This window comes from Antechinus flavipes, chromosome 1, assembly GCF_016432865.1.
Source record: "Antechinus flavipes isolate AdamAnt ecotype Samford, QLD, Australia chromosome 1, AdamAnt_v2, whole genome shotgun sequence".
Classification (NCBI taxonomy): Eukaryota; Metazoa; Chordata; class Mammalia; order Dasyuromorphia; family Dasyuridae; genus Antechinus; species Antechinus flavipes.
Window position 1 is genome coordinate 716837572 of NC_067398.1, and position 17472 is coordinate 716855043.

The 17472-nt window shown below is 48.5% G+C and overlaps 1 protein-coding gene across 1 annotated transcript in view; it reads right to left on the reverse strand.

The window, feature by feature from the left end:
* Positions 1-434: 434 nt before the first annotated feature.
* The window catches only part of PRR14L (proline rich 14 like), a 51165-nt gene continuing 34127 nt past the window's right edge, over positions 435-17472 (reverse strand). The window contains exons 4-9 of the mRNA XM_051976285.1: positions 12193-17230; positions 8723-8797; positions 7426-7594; positions 6498-6604; positions 4929-5000; positions 435-4274 (exon numbers count right to left, since the gene is read on the reverse strand). Coding sequence (XP_051832245.1) covers positions 3998-4274; positions 4929-5000; positions 6498-6604; positions 7426-7594; positions 8723-8797; positions 12193-17230 — 5738 coding nt within the window. The 3' untranslated portion in view covers positions 435-3997. The remainder of the gene's footprint in view (positions 4275-4928; positions 5001-6497; positions 6605-7425; positions 7595-8722; positions 8798-12192; positions 17231-17472) is intronic.

Genomic DNA, 17472 nt, shown 5'->3' on the forward strand with positions numbered 1-17472 from the left:
AAAGTCCCCAAACTCAACAGTTTGTTTTTGATGCGGGAAGCTAAGGCATAAACACATGTAATCGGTAGGAGGTAACTGAGAGGACAAACACTGAGAAGGGCAGGGGCCGGGCAGTCCGGTCCAAAACTCACCCATCCTATTAATCAGACTTGTTCAGAATTCTTTGAGCAGTGTCTGAAGACTTAAAGCTTAACGTATGTCACCCCAGTGAGAAGGAAAGGAATGTCTGCTATCCCAGGCCCGGAGGGAACTTTCACAAGAGGTCAATGAAAATTTTCAGTGACAGATGGAAGCCCACAGGGACGGCACCTATGCCATTTCCGATACAGAAGGTGCCATTCACCGGAACGTGCATGTTCTCTCTCCTTCCCCAGGGTAACATGTTATTCCCATCGATGCCGTAGCCACAAGAAAGAATCACAGAGACTTGAGAATTTTTGAAACTTTTTCAAAAAAAAAAAAGGTTTTTAATTTTTTTTATTTTCATAAATTAACACATATAACAGTGGGAATTTCAGATTCACAAACTACCAAACAAATGAAACTTCAAGGGGCATGATTGAGATTACCAAAAATGTACAAATTTCACCGAACTATTTCTCATGATAAGATAGAAACACTTTATTCAGGCAGCTACTGGCCCTGTCCAGCACCAAGGGTGCTGAAACGTCTCCCAGAAGTCAAATGCAGCACGAGGTGGCTTGTGAAAATGCTGAAGTAACAATTTTGACCATCATTATTCTTCCACCCTCCCCCAACCCCCACCCCGCCCCGCCCCACCCCACCCACCAGGATACCCAGAAAACGTCTGGGGCTGGGTTTGTGGCTCAATGGAATATTAAACTCTGATTTCCGTCGGCTGAAGCCTTCTCCCCTGTCCAGTGCCTGGACGTGAGGATTTCAGTTCCTTTGGCAGGGAGGGTCCTTTCCTGAGAAGATCCGTAGGAAGGGACACTTCTGCCAATTCTTTGTAATGCTTTGGATAAAGCCACCCACAATGTGGTACATCCTAGGTCCTTTCACAGACACCAGAAGAAATTTAAAAAATATTTTCCCACAGGCATTAAAGGAAAAACAAAACAAAATAAAAATAACTGCCTATCATTCCCCTGCCTCAAAGTGACAAGAGAAAAGCATCATTGCCTAAAGGTTGATCTTAATATACATAGTGTTTAATGAAAGAAGATCAAATCTTTGTCTGGAGACTGAGAGGGCGGCTCTAGAGCCCCCATCCCAGAACCCTCCTACCGAGCAGCCCACAGCCGGGGCAGAAGAACAGATGCCCCCGTTCTTCGAAGTTGGCTCCAGCTCCAGCGTGCCCTTCAGGCAAAAGTGTGACCAAGTGTCATGATTTTCACAGCTGGGGGGAAGGGGAGCATCATGTTTTGGGATTCACAGCATGAGTTTCTGAGCTCATTGGGCTCCGAGTAAGGCAAATGCTACATGTCTCTTCACTGCACCCCCCTCCCCCTTAGTAAGACAACACAGACATGATCGGTTTGAATGAGGTACTTTCACATGAACAGAGAAATGAGACTAGAAAGGGAGGGAAGGGGGAGAGAAGCGGTAGGAAGAGGGAAGTCAGCCACGAAAGGGTCAGCAACAAGCAGAACGCTGCTCAGACCTGAGATTTCTTCCCCCGTCCCACCCAGGAAACACGCTCGCCCCTGAGGTGATCCAGGCCAGCTGGGCCAGAACCTGGTCCCTGCCAGGGGGGCTGCAAGTGTCATGAAAAGCCTGTAGACATGACGACAGACGTGGCTACCGAGTTCTAGGCCCCCACATCCGACAACTCCCTGTGAGTGACTGGAAGCCCGATAAGAGACTTGGAGGGAATGGCAAAGGTCTCTAAAAAGAAGCCTTTCTGGCCTCATTAAAACTGGGGGGTGGAAGGAAAGCTACGGGACAAGTCAGCTGACTTGAGAAATAACAAGGGCCGCTGGGGCTCACTATAGGGGCTCCCTTCGCCCTCCACAGTGCTGCCAGAACTTCATCAATCCCTGGTCACCTGGCCTTTCTGAGTCCCACTTGTGGCTGCGCTAAAGCTGAAATGACATTATTACAGACACTGCGGCAGCGTCTGCCTCCTGGTCCACCGACTGTCACGGGACCCAATCTCCCGATACCGCCAACGGATCTGACAAAATGGTCCCTCTGGAACAAGACAGCTAGGTTGGGGGGGAAGGGGCGCCCCGAAAAGAGGCTGTGAAGAGCACACACTATTCCTCCAGGGTAGTGCACAGAGAGGGAGGAACCCTCTGTCCCAGGCAGGTCTGAAGGCTGCAGGCCTCTAGGATGTGGCCTGGGCCCGCTGCAGCCACGGACGATACCGAGTTGGTCCAATCTGGAGGGCAAGGGTTCTGGTCCCATCCGTCTATAGCGGACGCTCTGGGTCCCTTTGTCTAGGCCAGGAACTTCCAAGGGAAAAAGCCCACGCTCTCTCAGGCGGGCGCAGACAGCCGGACTGCGGAAGGGCAGAGGCCAAAGGCCTCCACCCAACTCGAGTAAGTTAATCCCAAGGGGGAACACGCGACGCAACAGGTGGGTCTTGTGTGCCCCGGAGGGTACCCGGCAGAGAGGCCTGGAAGAATGGAAGAGGTGCCAGGGACCTGGAGGAAGAGGAGCACCCTGATCCCTGGCAGGGAGGCCCAGCTCTCTACAAAGGAAGACCTGCTTACAAGAAAAAGAAACGCAGAGAGCAGAGGGGGAGGGGACCAAGCGGATCCCGAGGAGAAGGGCTCCGGGAATGAAGGCGGCTTCGCTCTACAGCAGCTGCAACCCCTCTCTCTCTCCCTCTCTCTTCATAAAGCTTCAAGTACAGGTCACAAACACAGTGACCAGAGCGCGGGCCCTCGCTGGGGCGGGCTTCTCCAGGCAACTTCCAGCAAGGAGGCGTGGACGCGCCCTCTCCGCCCCGAAGCAGGCGGTTTTTCATACATATAGAGACTTAGGGAATAAGCCTTTGAACCCAGCCAGCCCCAGGGAGTAAGTCCAGCATCATCCACCATCATGTTTTGACCATAAAACAAAGTAAAATCCCATCTCGTCCCAGTACATTAAAAACTACCTGGAGAAAAACCGGCTCTTTGCCCACAAAGTCCGCTCACTTGGAGGGTGGGAAGCGGCCGCGGGGCCCCTCCTCTCCGGGCTGGCCAGCCCTGCATGTGGGGGAGGAGCGGCCCAAGAGAGGGAGGGAGGGAGGGGCCGGGGCTCGCACCGCCCGGTGAGGGACTGGGTCAGACCCACATGGCATAGCCAACAGTCTCTGCTTAAAAGATAAATGCCTTTCTCCTCCACATGTTAAAAAATAAAAACAAAAACAAAAATCACATTTAAAGGCTCCCCAACATGCAGCAATAATAATAATAATAATAATAATAATAACAACAATGACAACAATAATAATAAAAAGAGGAAACACCACAACATTGAAAAGTGCAACTGACTTGGAATGGTGCCTTGTTGGGCTCCTCGGGTGCCAGTGGCCGGGGCACCGGCGGGCGGGGCGGGGGAGGCCACTCACACAGAACCCAGGGCTAAGCAGACTCATTCCCAGGATTTAAGAACAACCTCAGGACGAACCACTCCCCAGCTCCTCCCGCGAGTCGGGGGTCCCAAGAACAAGGTGATTCAGCTTCTGCGACTAGCACCGCTGTAAACAATGGAGAAAGTCCACAGGGACGTGCAAAATGAGGTGGGTGGGTCCTGGGGATCCTAGTGTTATCACAGGTGGGCCGCTGGCCCGGGGGCGCGCCAAGGCTGCGGAGGGCACGGGCCCTCGCCGGGGAGGGCACGGGCCCTCGCCGGGGAGGGCAGGCGAGCCTTCCTCAGCAGCAGAGCAGAGATGTCGGCGCCTCGACGGAGCTTGTTCACCAGGGATCCCTCACGCGGGCTGAGTGGTTTAAATGACCGAGAATCGCCACGAGATTCTCCTCACCGAGGAGGTCCAAGAGAACGGCCCCCAGTGGTCCCCAGATTCCTCCATGGACTCGACCCCTCAGCAGCCTGAAGCCGGCTCGTCTTCTCCCTCCTTGGCAAGGAAAGTCTCCAGGTCCATTAGCTTCTGGATCAAAAGGGCGTCGAGCTCTTGGCTCTGCAGGGCAGCTTTTTTTGCCCTGGTGAAGCTGCCCGTCACCTTGATCTTACCACGATTCTTCCTCTTCCGGGGGACGGTGAAATCCTGGAACTCCAGGACCCGCTTTCTCTTCTGCTGACTGACAGAAATGAGCGCCCCGTTTCTCTCTTTGGGCTCTTCAAAGATGGTCTCTAAACACCTGGGATTGGGAGATCAAAACGGGGCCATTAGGCCTGTACACGCAGAGGCTCTGCCTGGGAGGATCCTCAGGGGCCAGGGCTGGCTCCTCGAACCCGACCCCCCAGAACTCCTCTCTAAAATGAATACAGCGAAGAGTCCTCCGGCATCCCCAGGAAGAGCACCTCTCCCCCATCCCGGGGCAGCCCCTCTGGCCGACTGTAGGGTGTCTGTCCCAAAGCTAAGCCCAGGCCTGGCCCTGCAGCCACCCTCCCACTGCAGGCTTCACAGCCTGGGGCCACGTCCTGCTATCCCGGCTTTCCAAGGTATAAGGGTTTGGAGAGCCCTCTCTCGTGTGCTAATCTCCTGGTTTTTAGTCTTAGCTACTAGGCCATTACTTCTACTGTTGGGATAATGAAGACTCTCTGTAGCCGGGACAACGGGGAGACAAGCCCCAAGCCGACTCCATTTCTCAGCAGCCGGTGCTGGAGCGCCCCTGGTCCCAGGAAGTCATTCAGCGCCAGCCCTGGCCTGTATTTTCATGTCTGTCTAGTATGGACGTGCAAAGAGGCTCCGGCCCCCCTCTGATATTGGGACCGATCCCTTTGGCCCATGCACCCACATTTCCCATGACCACATCGGCCAGGGCCACCGAGAGATGGCACGGGGGACATACCTGGACGCAGGAGGGGACTTGTAATTTTTGTTGGTGTAGATTTCTTCCAAACTGAATTCCTTCTTCTTCAGCCTGAAAAGGAGAGAACATGAGTCCCTTGTATCCTCGTCCTGAGCTCGCTCAGGGCTGGAGCCACTTTTGAAGCCCTTGGACGAGCGGTAGCTAATCTAATCCTCAAAGGCATTCTATGGAGTGGGCGAGTGCTGGTGCTCCCAGTTCCCACAGGCAGTGTAAGAGGCAGAGGCCTAGAACCCAAGGATTCCTATTTTTGGCCAAGTGTTCTCTGCCCATACAACGGGAGACCTCTCATGAAGACTCGGCTCCTTGGAAACAGGGCATCGAGGGCACCTGTGTCCACTAAAAGAGAACCCGAGGATAAGTGAGGGCAGAAACTGGCTGTTCCCAAAACATCAGGAAGGGGGCCCAGAGTTCCCTGGGTAGACCGAGAGGCTGCTTTGAGTGACCAGATTCTGTTCTCCTCCTCCAGGAGGGGGAGGAATCACAGACGAGGCCACAGTGTGCTGCCCACCAGCTTGTTGGGGCCAGTCCCCTGCTCAGAATAGCCCCCCCTCCTACACAACTGCAACAAGATGACCAGCTCTTCTCACCCTGGTTGTTCATGACAAAGGTTACATAGGTGTCCCAGGAAAATCATTTCCAAATGATCAGTTAAGAAACTGCTCTCCAGGGCCAGGAGATCATTCTATACTTCAACACCAACACTATATGATGACCAATTCTGATGGACGTGGCCCTCTTCAACAATGAGATGAACCAAATCAGTTCCAATGGAGCAGGAATGAACCGAACCAGCTTCACCCAGGGAAAGAACTCTGGGAGATGACTAAGAACTACTACACAGAATTCCCAATCCCTCTATTTTTGTCCGCCTGCATTTTGGATTTCCATCACAGGTTAATGATACACTATCTCAAACTCCGATGCTTTTTGTACAGCAAAATGACGGTTTGGACATGTATACATATATTTTATTTAATTTATACTTTAACATATTTAACATATATTGGTCAACTTGCCATCTAGGGGAGGGGTGGGGAGGAGGGGAAAAATTGGAACAAAACAACATTTGTCAATGCTGTAAAATTACCCATGCATAGAACTTGTAAATAAAAAGCTATTAAAAAAAAAGAAAGAAAGAAACTGCTCTCTTTACTTAACAACAGAAAGGCCCATTGATTTGGGCCTTTGACATGATTGAAGGATTTGACTGAAAAAAGGGGTTTGCTGGGTCAAAACACAGAGGGCAATGTCTGTCAAACTACACCCACACTAGAAGCAAAAAGCCAACGAAAATTCTTCAAGTTCTGCTATTTCCCAGAATGAGGGCCCAAGCCCTGAAGGATGGGATGATTTCTCTCATCATTCTCATAGATGGTCACATCTCAGTTCCCTTTTGACGGTTCTTCCTACTCCACAAACCAGAAAGTCAGCAGCCCCTTCCAAAGAATAGGCTGAGGTGACCCCAAATTAAAGGATCACATAGTCAAGAATCAAAGTCTTGGATGCTGCAAAGTTGCAGGATTTCTTTACTGCAGAGGAAGAACTCACCTTTTGGGTCGAGGCAGGCCCATTGGGGTGAGGTTGGGGTCTGGCCTAGGAATGGTTTTCCGGATTCTAATCTGGGAGACTTTTGTTGGCCGCTTCTCTGGTTCACTCTATTGACAGAGGGAAGAAACCCGTAAAGAAAAAAATAGTACAAACCCCAAAAAACTCATAAAGCAGCTTTGTACTTGCTCCCAATATCACCTCATTGGTTTTCTGAATTACTGGGATCAATGGACAATTTGTTTCCTAAGAGCAAGGTTGTCACTGGGCCCGTCACCCCTAATTTATAGGCCTGGGAAACAATCACACAATTCAATTGTGAAATCTAGAAAATGTAAATTCTTCACGCACATCCCATTGTTTGTGCTCTCCTGCCCACCTGGGTTCCCACCTTATTCTGAGAAATGTATGAGAACACAAGGGCACAGTGAAGCTGAGAAAGGATCAGAAGTGGCCCAGGGATGGGGATGTGCGCTCTGGGAGAGGTGGCCAGGGCAGTGAACCACAACAGGGGCTCTGGACATATGCAAGTCATGCGCTTATTCGGTTTTACAATTTGGCCGATCACAAAACACTCAGAGAAGAGTCCGGAGCGAGTGCCAAGTGAGACTGTGGGAGGAAGACCAAGACTGGCAGCTCTAAGCAGGGCCCAGGAGAAGCATAAGGAAGACTCAGGGTGCCCAGGCCATGACTAATAAGGAATCTCTCCACTGATGGTCGCGGCCCTCTTCGAGATCAGAGTGCAGAATTCAGGCACTCAAAGGGACCTGAGCCCACTCCAATCCAGCCCAGCTCCGCCCACAGTGTCCCTCCCCTGCAAAGGAGGGAGATCCACCACTTCTAGGGCAGACCATCTCCTGCCATTCTTGGCTCCGGCCTCGGAGGCCCAGCAGAACAAGGTTCCCACGTGAGAAGGGGCCCATAATTTTACCTCTTTCTGGGTGGTACTGCTGTGCTGATTGGAGCACACAGGGGGGACTCTCCTAAGCTCTTTCAAAGCAGGAATCTGGTAGTCAGAGGTGGAAAGCCGGAGCACACTGACCACTGGCTCAAAGGCTAAGCAGGACTTTGGTGCCAAAGCAGAGACTGGAGATCCCGACCTGAGATAACGGAAAGGAGAAAGAAGGAAGCATTAGAGCTGACCATTTCTTGGTTCATCCCGAGAGGGTCAGCGATTTATAGTTATTTGTTTTTAGAGGATCCCTGAGCCAAGAGGTAGTTTGCCAACCCCGTTCTAGCCCACTGGAAATGGAAAGCAGGCCTGAAGCCAAGATGAAACGATGCTGTTCTAGGCCACCCCCTTTCAGAAATAACACGTGAGCCAAAATTCCTTTTTGTTCCCTAAAGGAGCCTTCTACAAGCTGGATGCCAGTAAATAGCCCAGGATATTAATGCCATCTCTGGCAAATGTCTACAAAATGCTTTCCTCTTGTTATCCATACCCAGAGAAAGAACCGATTGTAGCTGAATACAGACTGGGATATACGTTTAACTTTTTTTTTCCCCTGGAGGTTTTTTCTAGTTGGTTTTTTGGTGGCAGAAATCTAGGTTTTCTTTCGCAATATGACTTTTACGGAAAGGTTTACATAACTTCACATGTGCTTTCTCAATGGAGGTTGGGGAGAGGGAGGGAGAGAATCTGGAACTCAACGATTTCAAAATAAATGGTAACAACTCTTTTACACGTAACTGGGCAAAATAAAAAATATTAAAAGTATTAAAACGTTCATACAAAATGCTTTCTCCTTAACCATTCTGTGAGCTAGAAAGCACAAGTGCTTATCAATCCCATTTTACCAAAGGAATGGGAGGTTTGGGAGGGGTCAGAGGCAGAGAACAAAGTCACATCTGTGACTTTCTTCTGGCTTCTCCACATGGCTCCCACCTGGCTAGAATGTACACGACTTCCAAGTTCATTCCAGCTTTTAGAGGAGGAGAAAGGACTCGTGGTTGGAAATATTTTATGTAATAAAAGAAAGATTATGGAACACACTGGAACACCATGGTCAAAAGATATACTTCTCTGATAAAGAAGGTGAGTGAGACCCCATTCATATCAACACATTAGAAGGGACACCCAGTGCTTCCGGAGACTTCTTCAGTTAATGTTTTAAATGATCTAAATTCATCCTTGATTTGCCTCTTTCCCTCTGGGTAATTCAGCCCCCACTGGGGTCCAAGAGGCCCCATCACGGTGAATGGTATACAACAGCCGGTACGAAGCTTACCTAGTTGGACTGTCTCTGGTCTTAACAGGGGTGGCTTCCATGCCCAACAGAGGCACGTGTGGTAGGATGGCATGGCTGGTGTGAAGGAGAAAAAGGATAAAAGCAAGCACGTTAAGGACAAGCAACTAGAGAGTAAAAAAGTGCGATCCCTGGGGTGGTTTTAATTCTAATTCAGGATTCCTGAAGAAAAAAAGTCTGGCATCTTAAAAAAAGAAAACAAAAACCCCACCATAATCCTCCTAACCAGAAGAGTATCGGGTAACTTGGATGGGCTGGTAGTCATGGCTTACATCATAGAGTTTAAAGAGAAAAGATTTCTAAGGACGAAAGGAAGGGAGTGAGATGAGCGTGAGTGTGAGGGGAGCGCTTGGAAACAGACCATCCACTGCTTCTAAGAGAACACGGCTTATTAAAATGTGACTCAAGGAAAGAAAAGATGTCCAAAGATGTCACGCATACGTGATGACTGCCCAATTTCATGGACACCCAGTGCTGCTCTGGGACGTGGACAACTTGCTCAGGATGCTTTCATCTACCTCACGGAGGGCAGGGGAAACCAAGACTGGTTTCTGGAGCAGGGATCCGTGGAACAGAAGTGGGATAGCAACCGCCAACAGGCTGTTACCTTAATGATTAAGTGGCTAGTTTTAGCAACTCACCATAAACACTCTGCTCTCTGATTTGGGAAGGCAGTAAAGCTCTCCCAGTAGAATGAGTCCATTATCCTTTTTGGAGAAAATATCAATATTTACGACCTCCAGAATGCTACTTTCATTATTGAAAATTGAAATGAAATGGAATAATTTCATTATTGAGGCATTTAAGGTTGCCTAAAAACAATTTCCTCAACACTAAGTTCCTCAAGCACTAAGAACTAAGAGATTCTGAAGGGTTAGGAGGCGAACATTCTGTCAATTCAAGTTCCTCGGGTAACCCTGAGTTGCTGCTGCTGAAGCCATTCATATAGCAGGATGTGAAATGTGAAGGTGACTGGCTGGACCCTCCCAGGACCTGACCCTGTCTTTGCATAGACAGGTTGAATCTCTTCTCCGCCTGGTCCATAAAACGACAAGTTTGTGTTTCTTCTCTAAGTCTCCTCACTGCTCTGAACAGTTTCTCTAATCCATGGGGAAAAGCAATCCCAGACATTGACAGAAAAAGGTATGAAAGTCTCTGTCCACCCGAAAATTGTCAGGCTAGCGAACATCAGTCCCATGGCTGGTGTGACAATGCTGTGATAGGCCCAAGTATATGATCCTGACCTAAGGACAGCTCGTGTTGCCCTGGGTAAGCCAGTTAGTTATTCTTCTCGTCTCACTTCGAACCCTGATCGCATCTTTAAGGTGGTGATTGGATCTGTCTGTCCTGTCTCACAAGGGGATGCCAAGGCTCAAAGGAGGTTTTCGAAAATGTAACAACATGAGACACATGTATATTATGATAAATGGAAGCTTTGGCTGCCCAAAGCTCTCCATACCGCTGCATTAAAAGATTGCGATAGTCAGTATTCTCATGCCCTGCTGAAGGAAGGCATGAAATCCTTTGGCGGATATTTACTACTAGTTACAATGAAAAAGAAACGCCTTCTGAAGGCCACAAGTGGAAACATGAGTTCCACACTTGGCTTAGGAAATGATCTCTCAGCCCTGGCAAGGAATTGTGAGGGACCTTCTCGAAAAGCACATGGCAGGATGGGAACCCTTAATGACTGGGAAGGATCTCAAACTAAGGAAAAGCTCCCGTGTCCTCACAGGTGTCACTGTGGCAGAACAGCCTCTTTCTCCCTCTGTCCCTCCCTGTGAAAAAAGCCCCCAAACATCTGCATATCATAACTCTTTAAGAATCAGAGACAGAGGCAGAGAAATCAAGAAACAAGAAAGAGAAACAGACAGAGATGACAAACGGGAATGAGGGTGTCGATATGGGAGAGAAAAATCATATGGAAGAGGTTCGTTCCATTCATCATATGGTGAAATGATCAAGTGTTGAACCAAACTCAACTCTGAGACTTTTCTAAGAGTCTAACAGAATTAATGGCTCATGCTCTGTGCACAAGAGGGCAACTGTGTGAGAGGTTGGGGCCACTCTGACAGCAGGGCTTCTGTCATTCCTCAATGTGATTTGTTCCCAAAAGGTCAGGGCACAGGCCACCAGGGCTTGACCCAAGGATCTCAGCTGGTACTTCTTATATCAGCCACTGCCCCATTTTCAAAATCTTTAAGGAAAAAAACCCAGAGCTTCTTGGGTGCTACTTCTGGGTTTTTGTTTACATTTCCAAAATTCTGTTTTTCTGATAAGCCCTGAAACCTGTCAGGACTAGCAAAATATTCTGGAAGCACAAGACAAAACCTGACTGAGGGACATTAAATTAGCCTTGGCTCCTCAGATTTTTTTTTATAAGGTTTTGTTTTTTGGGGGGAGAAGGATGGGATGTCTATTTATGAACAAGTTTCTTAAGTGAGAAAGTGTCTGCCTACAATAATTCATTTAACTTCAAAAAACATTAAGCGTCTATCTACTACGTGCAATGCACTGGGAGAACAAAAACATCAAATAATCTGCCTCTGCCCTTGATGAGCTTCCATTCTATTGCAGTCCCCAGAAAATGGTGGGTACGTAGGAAGGAGATATTCACTAATTTCTTGTGCTTCAGCATCCAGTCTTTCTTTAGGAATCGGAAGGTGCAAAGTCAGGCCAGTCACGAGTGAGAGCAGAAGGCAGCATTCCATCTCTTCGTCTCTTAGCTTTCACAAACGACGAAGCTATTCCCAACTGTTGGGGAGAGAAGTGCTGGCCTCTGAAGGCCCAGCTGAATAAGGTGTTTCCAGGCCACGACAGCTCTGATGCTGTGCAGCGAATCCTTCAAACCAGCTGGAAAAGGGTCACGAGCTAAATTCCATCATGCTTGGATAATGAATGCTCTGAGATCTCTGGAGAAAGTTGCTATAGTAGAGATCACATTTTTGGAAGCGTGGGGCAAACTGGAAAGTGCTTTAATGTAACTATCATTGTATCATCTTTTCTGATGGGGTTCAGATGAAAATGATCACAGGATGTCACTTTATTATTTAGTTCTTCTTATTATTACTATTAACCTCTCAGCGATACATTATCAGGAGTATATATGTTCATGTTGAGTTTGGCCAAGAAGTTTGAAAAAATATGGAGGGGAAAAAAGAGAAAGAAATGAGTTTCAAGAGTGAAGAGAATCCAGGAAATGAAATTTAAAAAAAGAAAAGAACCCTTGTGATAACAGAAGTCTAGACAAGACTTACTGGCCTTTCTCTGCAGAGGTGGCCAGTTAGCAGAAGAGGAAGGCAGAAGGAAAAGGCCTGAAAAGAATCCTGTGCTTCCCACTCAAACTCAGTCCCCATCTCCTTTGCCCAATGGCAGGGAATATACACTGAACATTTGCAAAAAATAAAAAAAATTAAAAAAAAAAAAAAAAAGCCGACAGACGTGGACATTACCTGTTCCTGATGCCCAGAGTTGGCGGCCACTTGCTGTGTTTGGAATGGAGAGTAGTGATTTCGAAGGGGCAGGCAGAAGGACCATGCTGGCTCCATATGGACAGTACCCTGCCCACTGAGTGGGGCAGAGAAGGGAAGAGACTGTTGGATAGAGATGCTTGAAGCCTTAACCCTTTGAAGCCCTGTGTAAACTGAGTCATGAAGAGCCTCTGGATGGTAGGCAAATGACTGGATAAGCTCCTCCTTCTCGTCCAGATCCTATAACATCCAGGGGAAGAAAGTGCTAAAACTGTATGAAGGCCAAGGACAGAGCAACCGGCTCTGACCTTCGTGATAGCATTGCTTCCAGGGGCTTGCCCGGGGGACAGGGTCTGCAGGGCAGCATGGGAGCGCAGCTCACAACCGAGCCCTGCATCTTCCCTGAATGTGGCTGTCCCTGAAGAACCCTGGGACATAAGGAAGGACACGGTCCACTTTGGAGGCTGAGGCGGGTGCATGGGATCCCCTGCTGGGGCACTCTCAGGAGGGGAACAATGCTCAGAAAAAATTCTTGTAGAATCACTTGTGAGCTCTGAGTCCAGGTTCATGTGAAAGGATATTGGGAAGATTTGCGCATTGAATTGCAATGATGGCATTTTGTTCATCAAGTCTAAGAAGCTTGCTCTGAGAGCTTCGAGGGGATAAAGTGCCAAAGGCTGATGACCATCAAGTGTCTTGTTGCACCCATAATCACCGAGGCGTAGGTTAAGCTGCGTCATGTTGTGGGGAGATTCATCCTGGAGCTTTTTAAACCTGAGCCGTTTGTAGGTCTCAGCCACCGGAAGAAGCTGGGCAGTTGATGGCTGACGTCGTAACTCTTGGGTCGCCGTGGACGCGGTCAGCAGCTTCCTGGCCAGAACGGACAGCTTGCTTAGCAAGGCCAACTCTTTGGTAGGTTTCTCAAGCCTCGTGCTGTTCAGCACAAGGCGTCTCGGGGCTTTCAGCTGGGGCGTGTGATCGGCCCTCAAAGCAGAGAATGGAGGGACAGCAGAAGACCAGCGGAGGACTCCGTGTTCTTTGCCCGAGATGGTTTCTGAAGCATTCTTTAGAGGAACCCACGCCTGGACATCATTCGTGTTTCTTCCAGTCTCGTTGGGCTCATGGCAAGGGATGTTTAGCTCCTTCTTTAATGATGGAAGAGATTGTCCTTGCCATGGGAGAATCGCAAAGGTACCGTATGTTTTCTCCCATCCAGAACCACTAATGTCTTGTGGTGTCCTAGTGAAAGTGGGGAAACTCGACTCTGAATTATCCATCTTTAGAAAAGTTTGAGGAAGACATTCCTCCTCGGTCACCTCAGCTCCTATATCCTTCAAAGGACTCTGCTCACGTGCGTATTCCTGAAGGTGGTTTTGACTCGCCGAGTCTCGTGATGACAGGCCCGTTGTTGGCCCGATAAATGGCTTGGCGTTCAGTGAAGCTTCCTTCTGGGAAAAGGTTCCTCTTTTCTTTGGCTGCGTCCCTTCTCGCCCTCCTTTAAGACACCTGTAGCCCTGGACAGCGTGAGCTTTCTCTGTTCCACTCCCGCCACACATCCTCTTCCGTTTAAAACACGATCTCTGAGCATCTGAACTCTTTTCACCACCTTCTTCTCTCGACATTTCCCCTTCAGATTCCTCTCTGACTTTTAAATTATTTAAGGTCCTTTGCTGTTCTTCTATCTCTCTTCTGTTCATTTTATTTTCGAGATTCAGTTCAACAGATGAAGTTGTCATAGAGGAGACCAGCTTTGGCTGGAATGTTCCTGCTGTATCTCTCTTGCCTCCTGTATCAAAGTTAAGGCTTCTCTCGGGTGCTCTCTTCTTCCCTTTAGTCTTCAATGTGCTATTCTTTAAAATTTCTGGGAGGACTTTGACATCTGCTGACACAGGAAGATGTTCTGTTTTAGCTTTTTCACCAAGATCATGCTCTCTGGAAGAAACTTCTAAGGAATCTTTCTCATCAAACACAGAATTCATTTGTGGCCCTCCAGTTGTTCCTTGTGTCTCCCCTGGAAGTATTCCTTCAATAACTCTTCCATTCGTGGTATCTGATAACTTTGCATCTGGCTCATGTTTGGTAACAGATCCCTTCCCACGGGCCGAGGAGTTCTTGGGCCCATGTGCTTCATTGTCTCGTGCCGCTTGACCCAGCTTCTTGCCCTCCCAGCTCACGGCATTACCAAGACCGCCATGACTCTGGTCTCCCGATGGTGTCCCTGTACAAGAAGCTAAGATTTTCAGAGGTCTCATATTAAAGGAATTGGAAGCACCTGATACAACAGAGTCCTCATCTATCAGTCTTTGAAATGGAACTCGTACTTCTCCCTGAGGCTGGTCCCTACTCAAAGGCTCATCTGTCTGAAGCCGGGACAGCTCTTCTTGCCTTCTGTGACTCCTAGCTGCACCAGATTCTTTCATTTCTAACACCTCTTCTCCAAGCTTGTTACGAAGATGAGCTGGGGCGGCTCTGCACACGGTCGATTCTTCATTATCGAGGGAGGTATTAGAAACATTTTTCTTTGGAAGACCACAAGATGGCTGGACAGTACTCGAGTCCTTAATTAGCAGTTCTTTGCGACTGGAGCGCAACCCTTTGTTAGGTTTTGAAATCTCTTCACTCTTATGACTGTCTGTGTTTTGGACATCAGAGATCCCCACAGCATGATGCCTGCTTGTAGACGATTCACTTTCACTCCAGCATTCAACTGGATTGTTAAGGTCACTCTGGCGTTTAAGGCCTTTATTTGTCCCATCTGCTTGGTTTATACCCTTCACATCTGAGCTGCAACACAGGTCCTTCGGTTCTGCAGGATTTGGAATGTTTGAGGACAGCTTACTTTCTAAAACACTAACCTCAGAGGTTTGGGCTTCACCAGGTAATGCAGTCTCCTTACTCTGTGTTCCCAGTTTCTTTCCTTTTCGAGCTGACTTTGCTATGAAATTTCCAGGCTTAACATGGCTCAAGGCAAGTGTGCTTTTGCTTAAGGCTCTGCTGACTAACGAACAGGAAGCCGCTTCATTCCTGATCTTGCCTTCTTGAAAACTATCTTCAGTTTCTTCTTTAGAAAGTTCACTTTCCCCCGAGGGATGTCTCACATCGAGGATAGTTTCGGCCGGGCTACTTTCTGTTCCTGGACAGTGAGGATCACTGGGCACCAATGTGTCTTCAGAGGTCAATACAGAGCGATTCTCAGCTTCTGAGGAGGTTGCAGTGGACTTGTAGGCAACACCCTCTGCACTTACGTCCTCTTCTGGGGCGTTTTCAGCTCTCCGGAGGCAGCTGTGACATCCCTGGGATTGAGCACTTTCACGCTCTGCCTCTTTAGATAACATGGATACTGCTGACATCGCCTCTAGAGTTCCCCCAACTGTGTTTTTTGGCACTCTTTTAAAGTTTACTGCCTTAGCACAGACGTCATGATTCTGGGAAGAGGCACGGCAGGTGGTGGCACCTGGGCGGAAGGCATCCTTCACATTGCTCATGTGAGTCAGAATGGTTTGCTGGCTAGCAATGACCTTGTCTCCATCCTCCAAAATGGAGTTAGCCTGTTGCGGAGAAACCTCGTTTATTCCCTTGCAGACTTCTTCTGCATTATCACCTAAAGACAATTCTTGGCAATCCCTTGCTTCACTGTGGTCACGAGCATCGAAAGACTTCTTTCCAGATAATTCACATAAAAGCTCCTCTTTGTCCTCACTGGACTCCGCAGGGTGTGAAACAAATTCCTTCTGCTCATAAGAAGCACTTCTCTGTCCATCTACAAATGGAATAACACCCCTCTTTAAGAAACCCAGAGTTTCTTTCGCCTCAGGCTGGTTAGCAAGGTCACATTTTTTGTCCATCTGGAACTGGGGAAGAACTTTATTGGCCTCTGAGACTTTTCTTACAGGCTTGGGTGGTTCATCTGGCACAGAACAAGCAGTGAGGTCTCTTTTCTCAGTGGTGCTTCCTGGGCCTGTCTGGCTGCCAACCAAAGAGTCAACGTTCCTGTCAAATACGCTTGGGTTTCCATAGACGGTCTTTTCTGATTCTTCCTTCTGCATCACCAAGTCGTCACTTTCCTCTAGAGTGTCTTCATCGTGGTGTAGGTCGCAAGGACAAGTTACCCTCTTGCCTTCACATCTGTTGACATTTTCTTGACTTTCTGAAGGAACTTTCACAGGATCTCCTTCTGAGGGAGAATGAGAGTTCTCTTGCTGGAGACTTCGAGAGCTCTGACTGGGGCTGGGTACACAGCAGCCATTACCACGGACACATCCTCTTTCATCCCTGGCACATTTCAAAGGAGATGTGCTGCTTTCTTCTCCTTCTGGCGTTGAATTAACAGGTAGTATTTCTCGACTTTTGCTCTGGACACTCTGAAGTTGTTCTTCCTCCGCTAGTCTAGAAGCGGAGCCTTCTTTTCTCGGGACCTCTCTGGTCCAGAAGACTTTTTCTGTCCTCTGGAGCACATCTCCAGAGCCACATTCTTCCGTGGAAATACTCCCAGACCCCACACAAGCTAAGCTCAATGGGAAAGGTGCCTCTTGGGGGTCTGCTTCCAAAGAAAGAACGCCATCTTTCTTGCTCTTCACCTGAGGAATGCTGGTCTCGGAAGGATTTTTAACATCCCACCCACAGTTGTGTTGATGATTGTCGGTGGCTTCGTGGTCAAGGCCCAATCCTGATGGAACTTCTCCACTAGACAACGGGAGGCTGGCACTGCCCTCTGGTGATGGGCAAACGCTGGATGTTTCACATTCTTTTTCTGTTGAAGGCGCTTTTGTCAATCCAGGCTTCACAGAGGTTAAAGGTTCTAGGGACACTACGGTGCTGGTTTCTGAAACCTCACAACTGGTCATGATTTTGTCTACATCTGGGCAGTCGATGCACCCAGGTGGGAGACTTTTACTCACTTTGTTATTCCTGTGTTCTGCATTACTAATCATCTTAGTCCCATTGACCTTCATACCTTGTCCTTCTTCAGTAGGTTTTGGCAGAGTTTCAGTTGTAACCTGTACGTTTCCTTGGTTTTCTTCTGCACAAGAGAAATGAACCCAAATCAGTATGACATGCCATTTAATAAAAAATGCCCCAATCCTTTTGCTTTAATTTTATTAACAAACCCTTATTGTGGGGCAGGAGAAGAGTGCTGGATCCAGAGTCAGGAGACCTGGGTACAAATCCCGCCTCTGCCACTTGATACCTGTGTGACCCTTCCAGTCTTTCCCGTTAAAAACTGGCCTGTTAGCTGTTCCGCCTCTGTGCCTTGGAATAAGC